This window comes from Mixophyes fleayi, chromosome 6 (genome assembly GCF_038048845.1).
Source record: "Mixophyes fleayi isolate aMixFle1 chromosome 6, aMixFle1.hap1, whole genome shotgun sequence".
In the NCBI taxonomy this organism is placed as follows: Eukaryota; Metazoa; Chordata; class Amphibia; order Anura; family Limnodynastidae; genus Mixophyes; species Mixophyes fleayi.
In genome coordinates, this window is record NC_134407.1 from 79368205 (window position 1) to 79386200 (window position 17996).

General features: G+C 44.1%; 1 protein-coding gene across 1 annotated transcript; it reads left to right on the plus strand.

Moving 5' to 3' along the window:
* Nucleotides 1–1907: 1907 nt before the first annotated feature.
* Nucleotides 1908–11020, plus strand: LOC142161371 (urotensin-2 receptor-like). The gene is made up of 2 exons (XM_075216925.1): nt 1908–2562; nt 4062–11020. Exon 2 carries the CDS (start codon nt 4149–4151, stop codon nt 5262–5264), a length of 1116 nt encoding a protein of 371 aa, XP_075073026.1. The 5' UTR covers nt 1908–2562; nt 4062–4148; the 3' UTR covers nt 5265–11020.
* The last annotated feature ends 6976 nt before the right edge of the window (nt 11021–17996 follow it).

A 17996-nucleotide genomic window follows, 5' to 3' on the forward strand; every position in this document is an offset into this window, starting at 1 on the left:
GAAGGACAGAGCACAGGACACAGCACCACTGGACTGAACAGGACACAGCACAGGACCCAGCAGCACCACTGAACTCAGAAGGACAGAGCACAGGACACAGCACCACTGGACTGAACAGGACACAGCACAGGACCCAGCAGCACCACTGAACTCAGAAGGACAGAGCACAGGACACAGCACCACTGGACTGAGCAGAACACAGAGCACAGCACAGCACAGCACAGAACTGAACAGCACGAGATATAGCAGGACAGAGGACCACCTAACACACCCTCCCTCTACCCTGATCAATGCCCGAGTGAAGATGGCGGCGACTAGAGGGGAATTTATAGGATCCGAGTATCGCGAGATCCGACAGCGGGATTATGACTCAGAGCCTCGCTTTCAGTTTTGCATTTGGCGGGAATACCCGGATATGTCTCGGATCCGGCTCGGATCCGCAACGTTCGGGTGGGCTCGGATTTCAGAAATCCGAGTGCGCTCATCTCTAATTGCAACCAAAATCCGCTTTGATCACAAAGAGAGATGGGTGTGAAAAAAGACTACAAAATCATAAAAATCCGGGACAATAGCTGGACAACAACTAAATACGATCCTGATCCCCCACCCATACACGTTTTTCACGTAGAACAATTCAAATCTGTAAGTCCCTTCACCTTTTGGCCACAGAACATTAGAACTGCCATCAAAAATTGAAACATGTGTAGGACATGCAGGAGTAATTCTTGCGGGTTAGAAAAAGAAGAGATGTTGCCTATAGCAACCAAATCAGATTCTAGCTGATATTTTGTAGAATGTACTATATAAATGATAACTATAATCTGATTGGTTACTATTGGAAACATCTCCCCTTTTTCAAACCTGCAGCTTGATAAATTTACCACCATCTGCTATAGAGATGAGCCAAAGGTCTCGGGTACATGTGATAGCAGAGACCCTACCAAATACTGCAAACCTACTATTCTTGGGAAGGGAGGGGGGTTGAGCACAGTGTATTTAAAGTGAAAATTCCCTTTAAGATAATAAATATATACATTGCTGATCTTGATTTTCATTTGGGTAAGCATATTACTATATTAGGGTCATTTGCATGCATATAGTGTCACACGTTATCCCATGTTTTATATCCAAACAATTCCTGAAGAGCGTCTGACTCCTTACCCCACCGTTGCTACCTCACCTCATTATTTTGCTCCAATTTGTCATTTTCCTGGGAAAACAACTCTCATAGGCAGTTATGTGCTCAACATGTACCATGTTCACTCATAATAAGAATGGCTTATTACAATGTTGCTGCAACATCATACCCATCAATCTGACAACACTTCACAGTGTAATAATAGCCAGATTCTGCTTTTTCCACTTGTTCTCCAACTGCAAGGATCTGGGCTGAATTAACTAACTGGAGTTATCAATTAACTACTTCAATTCAGCCCAATTTTTTTAACTGGAAAATCAAAATCAGACCAATGTGGAAAGGAGTCGGATTGACAGGTACACAATGCTCCTACTCTTTCTTACAGCAACGTAAATAGAAAGCGGGTTTTGGAAACTATATGTCCTTATTGTGCGTGACAATAGAAAAATTTTGCAATAAAAGTAGTAAGAGCATGAGATTTATTTCAAGCTGAGCTGCTGGAAACAAACTGCAAGAAAAAAGTTATATTTTAAATGTATGTTTTTAGCGCAAGTGGAGGCAACTTTATAATTTAAAGTGATCTTGTAGAATAAGTGTGTTGTGCAGATTTTGCATCCTTTACACATTCTAATGTTGTTTACTTTCTAAATGACTAACGTTAGAAAAGTGGGTGTATCTTTTCTTAAGTACATACCAAGAGACTGACAGTTCATGCTAACACAATAGAGCAGATTTGCTTGTAACAAAAGACACCTAGAAGTGGGGGTGAGTGAGGAACGGTAAAGAATCAGCTGTCAATTCCTTCTTCATTTCATGGTTGTATATATAGATCCTAAACCTTAGACATGGGAGTGTGATTCATCGACATACCAGCTCAATTCTTCATGTCCATGAAACGGTAAAAGACAGAAGGAAAATGTGTTATTACAGTTAGAAATGACAATATGCTAAGCGGACGGCTGAAGAACCTCATCTGGAAGCAGCGGGGCAAAGAATATCCAAACAATCAAAATGTCTTTAGCAGAGAGGGAGATTTACAGGAAGAATTAACCCTAGACTGTCTGCTCTGTCTGTGCTTTTTGGTTGGGCTGTTCCTGAAACAAGGTGGAGGGAAGTGGGAGGTGATCAACAAGGTTTATTAATAAAAGAACCCACTGAAAATATATCACTTTACATCTGACTGCCTCACAAGTGGTTTCCAGGCGAGACTGGTCAACAGAAGCTTCCAATTCCAAAGGAGGAGTCTGACTTTCCAGATGCTCCGCTGACATCACTAGGTATCATCCAGACAGCAATACAAGGGATTGGAGAGGCACACGCTTTAAACATGCTCCTAACAGCCATCCTCAGCTTCTACCAGCGCAGAAGAACCTGGAGAGATGTGACAAGTTGCTCCTCCTGCTGTGTCACCTCACAGGAGAGAGGTAATTATTAAAATAAGAAGGGATAGATGGATTTGGAGTGATAAATTGCTTAGGGATCACACTCAGATTAACTTTAGTTCATTAACCCCTTTGATGACAAAAGAAGAGTTGCACAGTCTTTTTATCCACTGCAAGGGTTAAATCCCTAGTCCCAGGCTCCTGTGATAGCAATTTAAGGGTTCTTAATCCATTCATTCATTCTCATTACTGCGTTTGTGTGAGGCAGCAGAGAGGTGCAGTAGGGTTATTCAGCGAATCTTTGCAGAGGTCATGTCTTCTGATTTAATTGGAAATAATACAGCCTGAACAGGCACATTGGTTATGCTAATAACAGTGAAGCATTAAGTGTGCAGAAATTGTGTAATGTTTTTTTTTTATGTAGCTCATAATAAGAATTAAGTGGTGTAATTTTTGACTTTATGTTCAGATTTGTGTAATTTGTAAGAAGGGTCACCTGCTTTGTGTTTGACCCCAGGGATGTCTGGACAATGTATCTTTGCAGATATGCATGCAGTCTTATCAAATGCAGATCATTTTGACAGTGGTAACATAGTCTCACAGGATGTTAGGATGTCTCAATACAGGGCAATCAAACTAAATGCATTGCAGTCTCACCAAGTCCAGCACAGTCTCCTTCAGTAAAGCACAATTTAACTAAGAAAATACAAACACAGTCTCACACAGAAAATAAGCTGCCTTAACAAGGTCATTTTTGATGTGTGAAGCCTAATACTGTGTCAGTTACTACTGTAGCTCTCTGTTTCCCTAAATGCAGTACATTGTTATTTCATGCAAAGCAGTCTAATTATGTTCTTACACCCTGGTCATTGTATATTAATGCAAGACTGTGTGTCACTTAATGCAAGACAGCATTACCCACTGCAAAGCTGTCCCATTCAATGCCTGACATTACCATACAGATTCAGAGATGTGTAAACTGAATGGAAGTATCGTTTATTGGTGGGCAGTCTTATCTAAATGGAGATAGTCTAATTAATCAGAGGTTAGACTCTTGCAGCAGTCTAGTTCACTGCAGAGCAGTCGTATTCATCCCATTAATTGTAAAGCAGTCTATCTAACCTAAAGACAGTCTCACTCAGAAAGTAGCCTAAGTTCATGAATATCAGTCTCACCCATGGAATCCAGTCACATTTAGTAGATTTCTATTAGGAGGACTTGAGGGGGGTCCTATTTTTTCCCCACATAACAGTTTTCATCCGATAGTAAGCTGATGTACCAGCAGTTAACACAATAGTCGGTTTCACTCTGCCATCACATTCATTTGAAAGCATTTATTAAAAATACAGTGGATTCATTTCCACAGTTTGACTGTGCTGTTGTTAAAAGAGAGTGCAGCAGGAATATATTTTTTTATTTTGGACTGTAGCCTTACTAAGAGTATAACAGTCGATCTTACTAGTCCGGCTTTCATTACAACAAATGTTATTTTTTTTTTACTAAGCTAGCATTAACCAGATTCTTTTGATAATTACTTATAGGAAACTGTTGGAGGAGCATTCATTGAAGGGCCTTAATGGTCTCCAGCCAATGTCCAGAAAATAAACAAGCAGCCTTGAGACAACGATATGTCTTTCCATGAAGAGCCTCATGGAAGGTTACCCATGACCACAGACATGACTATGAAGAACAACCTCACCAGTCCCATTAATACTACATGGGATATGCCACCTTCCTCAGGTTCCATGGAGGACATGATAGCCACTTTTACCATAGGGGTGATTTTATCCCTTATGTGTGTAATAGGAGTAGCAGGGAATGTCTATACTTTGGTGGTGATGTGCCAGTCCATGCGCTCTGCAGCTTCCATGTACATTTACATCATCAACTTGGCCTTGGCTGATCTCCTCTATCTGCTCACCATCCCATTTATTGTGGGCACTTACTTTATCCAGGAGTGGTACTTCGGAGACATTGGCTGCCGCATTCTTTTCAGTTTGGACTTCTTGACAATGCATGCCAGTATTTTTACCCTCACTATCATGAGTACAGAGCGCTACTTTGCTGTACTGAAGCCTTTAGACACAGTGAAGAGATCTAAAAGCTACAGAAAATGCATTGCTATTATTGTCTGGTTGGTATCATTGCTAATAACATTGCCCATGCTGATCATGATTAAACTGGTGCACAAGGATAACAAGAGCATCTGTCTGCCCATATGGAGTAGGATGTCCTACAAAATTTATTTAACAGTGCTTTTCTGCACAAGCATAGTAGGCCCTGGGCTCATTATAGGCTACCTGTACATAAGACTGGCTAGGACATATTGGGTGTCTCAAACTGCCTCCTTCAAGCAGACTAAGAGGTTGCCTAATCAGAAGGTACTATATCTAATTTTCACAATTGTCCTGGTTTTTTGGGCCTGCTTCCTCCCCTTCTGGATTTGGCAGCTACTCATCCAATACTACGAATCTCTGCCTATTTCCCCAAAAGCCAACAGGAACATTAACTACATAACCACATGCCTGACCTATAGCAACAGCTGCATTAATCCCTTCCTGTATACTCTGCTCACCAAGAACTACAAGGAATACCTGAGGAATAGGCAGAGGTCCTGGAGTAACAGTGGCTATTTCAGAAATCGTTTCCAAAGGATATCTGGAAGGTCCATGTCAACCAGTAGCCAACAGTGTACAGAGAGTTTTGTACTGACGCAGTGCCCTGGAAACAGCAACAACTCTTGAGGACCTAAGAAGAAGACTTCAGAAAGACCAGTGAAAACCTCTTTTCGCTAAATGGACCAATTTATCACAGCACTTTCAGAACATACTCATTGCTTGTGTTTTCAGATATACAGTGCAAGAAACTTTGGACTGTTGTGGGGGGGAACTGAAAAACAGCTGAAAACAATACATGACATGTTATTGATGGGACATTACATTGTCTTTGTCATATAGCAACCATGACATCACTTAGAAATAGGTGATAATTAAGAGTCAGACATATGGGTCACAATGACATTCTACCTTCATATATAATAGGGATATGGTTGCCCCTGGTCACCAATGACATAGCACCACGTCCTAGATGTTGAAGTCCTGATCCAGACACTGGTTATGTCACAAGTCGATATGAATATCTTCAGTGCATATCTTCAATAAGTACATGCTGTTTTAATGTTTTTTTCATCTCAGTGCAGCCTCTTTCACATGTTTGAAGTTCCTCTTTTAAATGTAAATGTTGTGGTTTAAAGTGGTGTTGATGCTGAATATCTGTCAGCTTTGGTAAATGTTTATTAATTTGCTACCTGGAACTGGAAATGTGTCAACATTTCCAAACTCTAATGGTCTCTTATATTCTTGTGTTTGACCAGCTTTATTCGCTTTAATTTTTTGAAGGAACACTGACAAAGATAACTCCTATTTCCACCACAAATGCCTTTAGAAAGTTGTTTCCGTTAGATTCTTTAACTTAATCCCTGCAGACAAAGCAGAGACCTTTAACAGGTGTAAAACAAAGTAACTTGCCAGGCACAGTAAAACGAAGATACAATTTTCTGAAGCTCTGCTATTGCTGAACTGCATACCCTATGATGCACCATGGGAGATATACATCAGCAACAGGTAGAGTAAATTAGTCAAGTAGCTTTGGAGCAAAATTGTTCTAGTTAGAGTTTTGTTTCCTTCTGCACCACATTTAGCAACTGTCCTATGACGTTTATTAATCACTGACCCACGCCCTGGAACAAGTGTTGTTGTTACGTCATAGGCGTGACATTTTACACAGCTTACTCAGAAGTATCCAGCTTTCAGAAAACTTGACTTAGAAGCAGGACACCAAGTTCCTGAAGGTAATTCTCGCCGATGATACAAAGTATCATTTAAGAAGTGTGATGTGAAGGGATATTCTGTTGCTTTGTCTTGTTTTGAGACCATTTCACATTACAATTAACTTTGTTCAAATTATTTTTCTGCAAAAGACACTTAGTAATGGACCCAAACATTCTCCCTCTAGGATTTATTGATATGAAATTTAATGAGAATTAGTAACTCAATCGTGATTAGCATGTATCTCAGTAACAGAGACCCTGATTATCAGTCCGCTATATAGAAAGCATTAAAAAATAGAGAAACATTGACAGTCCTAACCTGAAGAGCTGCACTGAGAATCTGCTGTTCAATACAACCCTGTACAATGCCTTCATTTTTTTAGAACGCTATAATTTTCTGATTGCTCAGCTTAGAGAGAATAGTAGTTAATTGAGTAGAAGCTATACCTATCCCATAAGGAACCATACAGGTAAGATTTCTATATGAACATTTATATAATTGGATAAAGAATTGTCATTAATGCGTATTATTAATATTATATAGTGCCGCATGCTTTACAATTTAAAGGTGAAAGTATATTGTCCTTTTGAGCTTAAAGTCTTATACCAGTGGGGTCAAGTAATGCCAAGCATGGTGGCAGGATGCAATATGAACCCTTTTATGTGCTAAGTGTTATCAGCTTAATGACCTGCGGGTTATCACATCCTATTCTAGAGTCCGCTGCTCTCATGCTGCCATCAGCTCTGTCTTCCTTCATATTTATTTTGAAAAGGCACTTTATTTCTCCCTGGAAAGACATTATCAACCAAACAAGCTACTCTCATTAGAACATAAAAAATCAGCACTGTGCAACATGTTGGCATTTTATAAACAAATAATAATAATTATAGCATAGCAAATTGCACATTCTTTGACGTTCTGCTCATGAGAAATAGCCATTCATCCACCACTTTTTCTGCTAAATGTTATGAAGAGTGATGGTTGGCAAAATAGATTTTTTATGGTACATTACAATCTGGAAAATAGTTTTTTTTTTATTTGCTATAAGTGTAGAAAGGAACAGAAGATATTGCCAGCCTCATTTTTCTGCAATGCAGCAACTCAATAAATTAACCATCTCCATTTTTGGGACACAGCACCCATCACCCTCCCCATCCTGTAAATCACATGTCCCATTGCCCTCAGCTAGCCGGCCACATCAATTTGCATTTTTGTGACAGGTACTTCCAACTCCCAGATGTTTAATTTGCATACTCCTTAGTCCCATAAACCAGCAGTGTATATATGTCATAATGCATCACATACAGGAGAACAGTCTATTAGGAGCTACAAGACAGACGACTTTATTTATATAGCCATTGATGGATTGTTTAAATACAAAAAGGAAAAAGTAAAGTTCAAGTGACAGCCTTTATTGCTTAACTAAATAGATTTCATTTGCAAGATTTCTAGTCTACTTAGGTCTGTTCAACATGATCATTAGCACATTTACAATACAAAAGCCAAATGCCTGTTTACAGACATAGAGGACTGCAATTGTTAATTCTAATTCCATTCTTCTTCTTTACTTTGAGTGAATTCAATTTACGGCCATTATACAGTCAGCAAGTAATATTCTCCCTCACATGTGAGCTTATATCTGGTGTATTTTAAAAGATCTTTTTCATCTCCTCTTCATCTTCTGCACAGTTCGTGTGCGGTGGAAGTCATTTTAACGACTTACAAAAAGCTGATACCACTTACCTCGATATGATGCTGAAGGTCAGCACGGCGGCTTAGTGGTTAGCTCTTCTGCATTACAGCACTTGTGTCATGAGTTCAATTCCCAACCATGGCCTTATCTGTGTGGAGTTTGTATGTTCTCCCCATTTGTGCGTGGGTTTCCTCCGGGTGCTCCGGTTTCCTCCCACACTCCAAAAACATACTGGTAGGTTAATAGGCAGCTATCAAATTGACACTAGTCTCTCTGTGTGTGTGTGTATGTTAGGGAATTTTGACTGTACGCTCCAGTGGGGCAGGGACTGATGTGAGTGAGTTCTCTGTACAGCGCTGCAGAATTAGTAGCACTAGATAAATAGCTGATGATGAAGTGGCATTGTGTGAATACAGGGATGTAGTTCTAGCACCTTGAGCCAAGTGCTGCTCAGGCATCCCTCCATGCCTGTTTCTACATTGGCGACTTTCTCATATTCATGAGTGCTTCAAAAAGAGACCTTTAACAAATTAGACTGATTAATATCCAGGTCAACATAGAATGATGTCAGTTTGACTGCTAACACTATTATTGGTGGTGTTAAGTGTGCAATGCAAGTAGGCGCCTCTACAATGCTTTTTACTAAGCCTTGTACATCGTAGAGCCAGTGTCTATTTGCATTTCCTCTTTAACATCACCGATAATAATGTCGGCAGTCAAACTGACGTCATACTATGTGTGTCAGGATATTAATCGGTCTAAATTGTTAAAGGTTACTTTTTGAAGCTGTAGTGAAAATTAGAAAGTTGCCAATGAGACCTTCTGCATCATCGTGTCGGGGTAAGTTGTGTCGCCGTTTTAAAAGTCATTATTTAGTTCTCAACCCTTCGGATGCTTCTTGATTGGAAGTTGGCACGGACAGAGCAGCAGGTCATATCATATGAATGTTCACAGAAGCACATAGTATTTCAGGAGATGACTATGCTGATCTAGTGGGAAGCAGGTACCTGTCCACTCTTGGGACTGTATGTGACAGAGTCAGTGTTATGATTTGACAAAGGTAATGGAGACAAACAAGAAGTCACATATTGAGCATTATGGAAGGGACAGGGTCCCCCAACAGTAGACTAGTGACGTGACTGTCACCCTGATGCTAGGAAATTGTCAAGCACACCATTATATTAAATGAAATCCATACATCCATATTGCATTCAGCTCACTAAGTTCTATTTGTGTAGAGTATTGATGGGTATGTATTAATACAGAGGCTGTGAGTATATGGTGCTTTACACTCATAATGGGCTTTATTCACAAAGGAAAACAATAACATAGTACAGCGTCTCTTATCAAGCACTGTGATCTCCAAACTGCAAATGATATGTAGAAGTTATCCAACCTCCTTGGTCAAGCCCCAACGAGCATTGCTATTTATTCTGACCATTTTGCAATGCAAATCCATGCATAGAAGCATAAAATATAATGCAACATAGTAAAGGCAGTAATATGAACCAAACAACATGATATTTTTACTTAGTAAACGACCCTTAATATCTAACGTCTTACTTATACTAGGAATGCTCTAAATATTAAATGTCCTCTTCAAGAAACAGGATGTTCTGCCAAACTTTAAGTGCTACTCACTGGTTTCTGTCACTAAAGGGTTAATACTATCTTGCATCTGGGACATGAAATATGTGAGACATCTGAATTGTACACAGTCTGAGAAGCTTTGTTTTCTGTTAAGGAGAAATGGGCTTTCAATGTAACATGAGCTTCTTTTTCCACTGTGATAAGAGACCAAGTAGGGCTTCTAAACACTACACTGTGGTCATTGCACAACTCATAAGTATTGTGTACTCATAATGTGGTTGCTGATGTTTAATTACACTGAATCTACTACTGTGCTGTAAAACCACAGACTCGTGAATAGAGATGGGAGAGAACAGGTATTCTGCCTAAAAAGACTGATCTCCTGACTACAGATAATCAGGGCAGTATCATCATACTTGCCAACTTTTCCCCATTGGCTTCAGGGAGATCCCGGGGGAGGTGGGCGTGCGGGGGCGGGGCTTGACAAATTGCATCATTTTGGCCCTGCCCCCTAAATGATTGTCACAATTTTGGCCAATTACAGCAGGGGACGGGGCTAAGGTGACACAATATTTCCTCCATTAAGTCCCGCCCCCACCACTTATTTATTGCGGGGGCGAGAACTGGGAGGTTGCCCTGCTCTCCCGGGAGCCTGATGGTTCTCCCAGAAATACGGGAGTCTCCGAGACATTCCGGGAGACTAGGCAACTATGCTTAAAGAAAAGCAGCTAATGACTCTCTAGAGACTGAAGTGTCTCTTACATTTTTGTCTTCATTACTGAAGTCATGTTGTCTTACCTGTCAGTCTTTGATTAAATCTTGGTCTCCATGAAAATGGCCACCTCCATAGGCATCAATACATGGACATAGGACACAATTTCTGAACTGTGTCGTCATGCCACAGATGGCGAAGCCAAACCACGTCTTGTACTGGCTCTGCATCAGGGAGAATGCCAGACTCTTCAGGGAGTGAGGGAGATCACCCTTATTTCAGGGAGTCTCCCTGACATTCAGGGATATTTGGCAAGTATGAGTATCACTCATGCTGGGATTATATACAGTATATAGTGACATTGCAACTGCAGATTATCAGGTTTATATATATAATGTCCAGTGACCTCACAAATGTAAATGATCAGGACAGCTTCACACAGTACTTGATTTTAATTTTATAGCTAATTAAATCTTAACTGCAGATTACAAGGGTCAATATACACTGCCATGTTTAAAAAAAATGTGCCTGTGAGAGCTTCAAAATAGAAAATGGTCCATTTACTTTTAAAGCACTGGTCATAAATCGCAAGATGAATGGAGTTGAAATAACCATTAAACTATTGTATTTTGTCCTGTGAGACATCTGCACAATAAAGTTTGAAAGATTCAGTCACATTACTGTTATTGGTCTTGGAGACTGTAAGACATTTATGCATCACTGTATCTTTATCTTAAAAGCATGTACGGATAACTGCTTAACACATCTATTCAAAATTAATTTGGTTTTCCAAGCACAAAAACCATACACTGCAATTTTATAGACATACAAAATGGATTTCGAGGAATAATTTATGTCAAGATAGTGAGCATTGTTCTGGATATCTCTTACAATGTCATGAAGCCATGGATATCACCACAAATTTTGGAGAGCCTTAGACTTCCCATAGACTATGAAAAAATACAGTTTCATATATATTATAAACAAGTAGAGGGTTATTTATTAACTTCTGCTTTCATAGAATAACTTTCACTTGGCTGATCAAAGCCAGCATCCAGTGACCTCATAACTGGAAATGATCAGGACAGGATCACATATTCTTCAATATGGAATAAAGCCTATAAATCCCATGAGTGCCTTCTAATTATATTAACTTATAACAGTAAATTATAAGGAAAAGATCACATAATGCTGGGATAAAATATATAATGTGACTTTGTAACAGTACATTACTATGATATATATATATATATATATATATATATATATATATACACACACACAAGTTAACCCGTGCATGATACTCATGCATTCTAGTCAAATCAAGCTACTTAAGGTCTTAAAAAGGTTCTTGTCATGCATTTGGACCTAGCCCAGGCCTCCTCAGAGGAAGAGCGTTACTTCCCGACGCAAGCGGCCTTTTTAATGTGTGTTCATGAGGTAAAATTACCTCACGAAAATGAGTTTGACCCATCAACTCGTAAATTTAGCCTTTACTACCCCTCCCACGGGGGGAAGGGGGGATGATGGAAGTTAACTGACTTGACTATTCTAATTTTTTTGTCAAATAATGTCAGTATACCAAATTTCAGGTCAATTGGATGAGCCCTTTCTGAGAAAATAGTTTTTTCCACACACACACTAACGCACGCCTCTACACATGTGTGTTCATGAGGTAAAATTACCTCACGAAAATGAGTTTGAGCCCTACCAAATTTCAGCCCTTTTTGAATTTTTTTTCCCACACACACTAAGAATTTAGTAGGTCAGAGTATAACTCTGCCCAGCAGGTGGCGCTGCAACTTGGTGTTTTTTTTCCACACACACACAGACAGACAGACGCCACTAAGCATTTATATAATATATATATATATATATATATATATATATATATATATATATATATATAGTGATCTTGTAACTGTAAAATTATCAGGACAGGATCACACGGTGCTGGGATTATAATGTGACCTTGTACCTAAATTGTTGGGACAGGATCACACAGTTCTTGGATTTGGTGCAATTTATAGCCTACAAACAGAGCTGGGACAACAGCTGTGTGGTATTGTTGAGATAGGACAGGGAACACTTAAGGCCACATCCCGCAGGTGAAAAGTGAAACATTTTTCAGCCAAATGGGAAAAGAGACTTATCTTTAACAGAAAATAGTGAAAGAAAAAAAGGGCGCTTCTTTAAATTAATGAAATGTGTACAAGTGTATAAAATCATTTGAAACGGCAGCCAAGGACAAATAGGACCAATGTGCATGTGCAAATAAAAGAAAAATGTTGTCCGGCGCTCAGAAACAAAAAGAATTTAAAAATCACTGTGTCAGCATAAATATAAAGCAGAATTTTGTGCACAATATAGCTATATTGGGGTTAAGTTCACCTGCCGGACGTCAAGGCATCTCCTGTAGGTGAGTCCCTAAGCTAGTGATACAAATTTACATTCAGGGTGTTCCATTTAAAACCTTCCCCTGAACCTCCATCTTATAAAGCCTGCAGCACCTTTGTAGGGAGTGGTCAACTCCCAAAAAACTAACCCCAGCTTAACCCCAATATAGCTATATTGTGCACAAAATTCTACTTTATGTTTATGCTGACACAGTGATTTTTAAATTCTGTTTGTTTCTGAGCGCCGGACAACATTTTTCTTTTATTTGCACTTGCACGTCCTATTTGTCCTTGGCTGCCGTTTCAAATGATTTTATACACTTGTACACATTTCATTAATTTAAAGAAGCGCCCTTTTTTTCTTTCACTATTTTCTAGTTTTTTGGGAGTTGACCACTCCCTACAAAGGTGCTGCAGGCTTTATAAGATGGAGGTTCAGGGGAAGGTTTTAAATGGTACACCCTGAATGTAAATTTGTATCACTAGCTTAGGGACTCACCTACAGGAGATGCCGGCAGGTGAGCTTAACCCCAATATAGCTATATTGTGCACAAAATTCTCCTTTATGTTTATGTAAGGTCCCTATCGGAGATGTGCCTCACAGGGCGACTAACTCCTAATACCTCCGAATTTACCACGATCCGCGTGGATGACTGGATCCCACCTCGGTCCCGGATTGGGTTTTCTCCGGACGCCCGCAAGTAACACCTAAGAGGGAAAAACACAGTTAAACCGAGTCTACCAAGTAAGGGCTGTCCGAGACTACGGCAAAGGACAAGGACACGGTCAGTCCAAGCTCCTTGCCGCCTCCTCACTTTGTTCTTGCCAAGACGCGGGGGACTACAGGCACTGAAGGCCAAGACTAATCCGAGGACTAATCCCGCCTCAAGTACCTCACACACCTGCCGGTGAGGGCCTAACCGAAAGGGGGAATCGAGCGTGATACTCACCGGGACACTCCCACTTCCGATCCGGTTCTCCTGCACCTTCCTGACTCCTGCGGATGACAAGAACACACAGCCTCCCTCTACGCTCTCCGTGAGACTAAGATGGCACCCACAAAACTGGACTGACTACAACGGCGACCCGACCCTAACAACGTTCTAATGGTCGGCAACGCAACTAAGTCAAACACTATGACTAACTAGGTGTGGTGCACTAACGGAACTGCTCACTTACACGCTACGGGGAACACCAGCCGGTGTTCACAGCCTAAACCGGGGGGCGGTTCCTAACCCCCTCACCCAGGTCGTACCAAGAAGCTGCCTTCTTGCTATGGAGTCACACACAGGCCCTAAGTACGGGTTCTTTAAGCCCGGCTGAGGCTCAGTAGAACAGCACACTAACCCGCGGGCCGACTGCCGCACGGAACAGCCGATCGAACTGAACCGCCCGACTGCCTGTACTCGGGTATCTCACACGTGTCCCTACGTCCGAAACCACAGGTCCACCTGCACGGAACCGGCCTTGAGGACCCTTGATCAGAACCACGGCCGCCCCTGGAACTGCCTCAAGGTGTGCTGCACTGCCACCAACTCACTCAGCCACCCCCTCTGGGTACCAGTGTGACCCCGGGGACCTAAGGGACAGGAAAACTACGTGTGTTCTCCCCTGACTATGTGTATGCTGGTACTTACACTTGTCCCCACGGCACGGGTTAGCACAGGAAAACCACAGGAACAAGAGCCTACCTTTAATGGGGGCCTGACGTCTTGCCCCTGGACACAGTTATATAGCACACCAAAATACTGTAATGTAAACTACACTCGCCACACAGACAGAATAAATACAGTATACAGTACTTTGCCCGCTACTTACCCGAACACACTGCTATTAGCCAACCAGCAGGTTGCTACAGCACCACAGGAGCCTCCGCTCTACTGTACCTCCTAACCACGTGTGCTCACCTCACACAGGACCGCGCCTACACTCACAAGGCTATCACGCCTCTACCACACACCACCAGGGCCTTATGCCCTACACACCATGGGTCTCTGCCCAGCTACACACAGAGCCTTCTGCTCTGTTTCCTGGGCCTCAGCCCCCTCTCTACCTCAGGGCTCTGAGCCCACTCACTAGGGCCTTATGCCCTACTACCTAGGGGGTCCTAGCCCCTGCCTGAGGCCTGTGGCCTCCCTAACTAACTGAGGGCCTTGTGCCCTTAATAGCCTACAGGCTACCAGCCTCTAACCAGGCCCTCTGGCCTTCCTATGGCCTCTAGGCCACTAACTACCTAAGGGCCTTGTGCCCTTGTATACCTGGGGCTCAGAGTCCCCCTCACTAACTAACAGGGGCTTGTCCCCTTTATCATATGTATATGGCCTACTGGCCCACTAACTCGTTGGGGCCTAGTGCCCAGGTCCCTGGGCCTTGTGCCCCTACTTTAGTGTGCCACGGGCCTTGTGCCCGACTGTGCCCACGGGCCTAGTGCCCGACTTTATTCCGTGTACTGCGGGCGTGGGCCCGGGAGAGGAGTTGCCTGGCAAAGCCTTACCTGGGGCTGTCTTCGGGGAGCTTCTCCTGGACTCCTTCCCCGCCTGCCGCTGCTTCTCTGCTCTGCCGCCGGCTTCTGTTCTTGATCCCGCCGGTCTTCAGGCAGCAGAGGCGCTCTTAGCCCTAACAAGGGCTCTCTGCCGCCGCTGCTGGTCTCCGCTGGCTTCTCTTCTAGTCTTGATCCCGCAGCTCTCCGCGACACGTCCTCTTCTGGATCTCTCCGCCGACGAACTGCCCATGGCGGCGCGCGCGCTGACTTAAATAGTCGGCGCCGCGCTAACGTCATCACGTAGCGTCGACGCGACGCCACGTGATGACATGGCGGGCCCGGATTGGTCCGTCGCCATTTTTCTTTTTGAAATGGCCGGGAGGTGAGCCCTGATTGGCTCACCGTCCCGGCTGAACGGAGAGAACCGCCGCCCGAGGGATGACGACGGCCCCGGCCAGGTAAGTCCTCCACATTTCCCCCGTTTTTAATGTCGGCAGTCCCTGCCGACAAAACCCTGGTCCACACGAAATCCGGGTCAGTATAACGTCCTCCAGGCTGGCCCAAGTTCGGTCGCTGCGATCTTCTAGGTTGAAGCGGCGGTGTCGGAAGGTCCAGGTCCACTGGAGTAGCATCCGGAGTAACAACGTCGTCGGCGGTCATTGGTGCCCACCAATCCACCCCCGTCGGGGCGGGTATAGGATCTGGCTCACTTCTCTCCTGGACGTCGGAAGGCAAATCCAGAAAACCACAGGGACGTAACATATTTCGATGTAGCACCCGCGGTCTTCCAGTCCCTTCCGCAGGAACCACCTCATACAAAGGAAGGTCAGGAGCCATGCGCCGTTGCACTACATGTGGCAACACTTCCCACCGATCGCTGAGTTTATTTCCCAACCTCTTAACTCTTACCAGTACCCGCTGACCCACTACGAAGGGGGAAGCCGTGCTGTTGGTTGGCCCGTGATGGACTTTGGACCGTAGCTGCCCCCTAACCACGTCCCCGGCAATCTTCAGCTTCCTCTTCTGCTCGGTCACCCAGCCGCTGGGAGTCCATCTGTCCGCTTCTTCGGGGACGGACAACTCCAAATCACGCCACTCCCTTCCAGGCCGCCCAAACAAAAGGAAGTATGGGGTATAACCGGTGGTACTATGTACCCGGTTATTGTATACCCACACCAAGTCTTGCACGAACTCCGGCCAGCGTTTCTTTTGCCCAGCCTCCAGAGCCCTTAGCATTTGCAGCAAGGTCCGATTGAACCTTTCACAGGCGCCATTACCTTGAGGGTGATAAGGAGTGGTCCGGGACTTCTGTACCCCATAAGTGTCACACAGACCCTCCATGAGGCGTCCCTGAAAACAGGCTCCCTGATCCGAGTGAATCCGCTCCGGGCACCCATATCTCCGAATGAAGTGCTCCACAATGGCGCGCGTAGCTGCTTCCGCCGTCTGATTTCGTGTGGGCACAACGACGGTGAACTTTGTAAAGTGGTCGGTCATGACCAACGCGTAGCTATGATCACTACTTGACTCCCCAACCAGGACGTAATCAATCATAAGCAGCTCCAAGGGTCGCCCCGTCTGGATGGTTTGCACGGGCGCATGCTGCTCCCCAGCCTTACTTACCCCACATCGTGGACAGGCTCGGCAGACCTCTTCCGCCAACGCCTTGGCGCCAGGTACGCAGTACTGCCTGCGTAGCCATTGATGGGTCTTGGCCGCCCCGAGATGAGCGCCTTTTTCATGGGCTTCCAGTACCAAGTCCCGCGCCATGGACTCAGGCACCACCACCTGCCATACAGGACGGAGCTCTTGCTCCAGGTAGGCTCGGCGAACTAGCACCCCTTCCCTCACTGCCAGTTGATCCCATCTGTGCAATAGCCGTCGTCCGGCTATGGACAGTCGACGCCGTTCTTCACTAGAGGGCCAATGTCCCTGTTGCTTCCATCGGCGGACACACCGCAATGGAGCATCCTGAGCCTGCCGTTCGGCCCAATCTACGGTCGTCTTGGGCACACTCAGAGCACAAACAGGAGATGTCAACTGGGTCAGATCCGGGATCTCCTCCCCTTCTCTGTCCTCATCACTAGGCCCCTCCGGCCCTTGCAGGGGATAACGGGACAACGCATCCGCATTTCCATTAGCCTTTCCGGGTCGATACCGGATCTTATATCCGAACTTGGCCAACCGAGCCATCCAGCGCTGTTCCAGCGCCCCTAACCTTGCCGTGCCCAAGTAGGCCAAGGGATTGTGATCGGTCACTATGTCGAACTCAGCGCCGGTCAAGTATTCCGTGAACTTTTCGGTTACTGCCCAAACCACTGCTAGCAACTCTAGCTTAAAGGAACTGTAATTATCGGGGTTTCTTTCTGAATCCCGCAGGCTCCGGCTTCCGTAGGCAATGACCCGTTCTTTGCCATCTTGGACTTGTGCTAGCACGGCCCCCAGGCCCTTGAGACTTCCATCAGTATACAGAACGAAGGGCTTTTCGAAGTCAGCGTACGCCAACACCGGAGCCGTCGTCAGGTCTTCTTTGAGCGCCGTGAACGCCTTTTCCTGAGCGTCTCCCCAGGCTATGGCTTGATTCTTAGCCGTAGTGGCAACGCCCCTCAATAATTCGTTTAGCGGGCCAGCCACCTTCGCGAAGTCTTTGATGAATCTCCGATAGTAGCCCACTAACCCCAGAAATGCTCTCAGTTCTGTCACCGTTCGAGGGATCTTCCAGTCCAACACCGCAGAAACCTTATCCGGAGTGGGGCTCACCCCATCCCGGGAC

Coding starts and splice junctions, on each gene's coding strand:
- LOC142161371 (XM_075216925.1), top strand. CDS start 4,149: ATGTCTTTCCATGAAGAGCCTCATGGAAGGTTACCCATGACCACAGAC.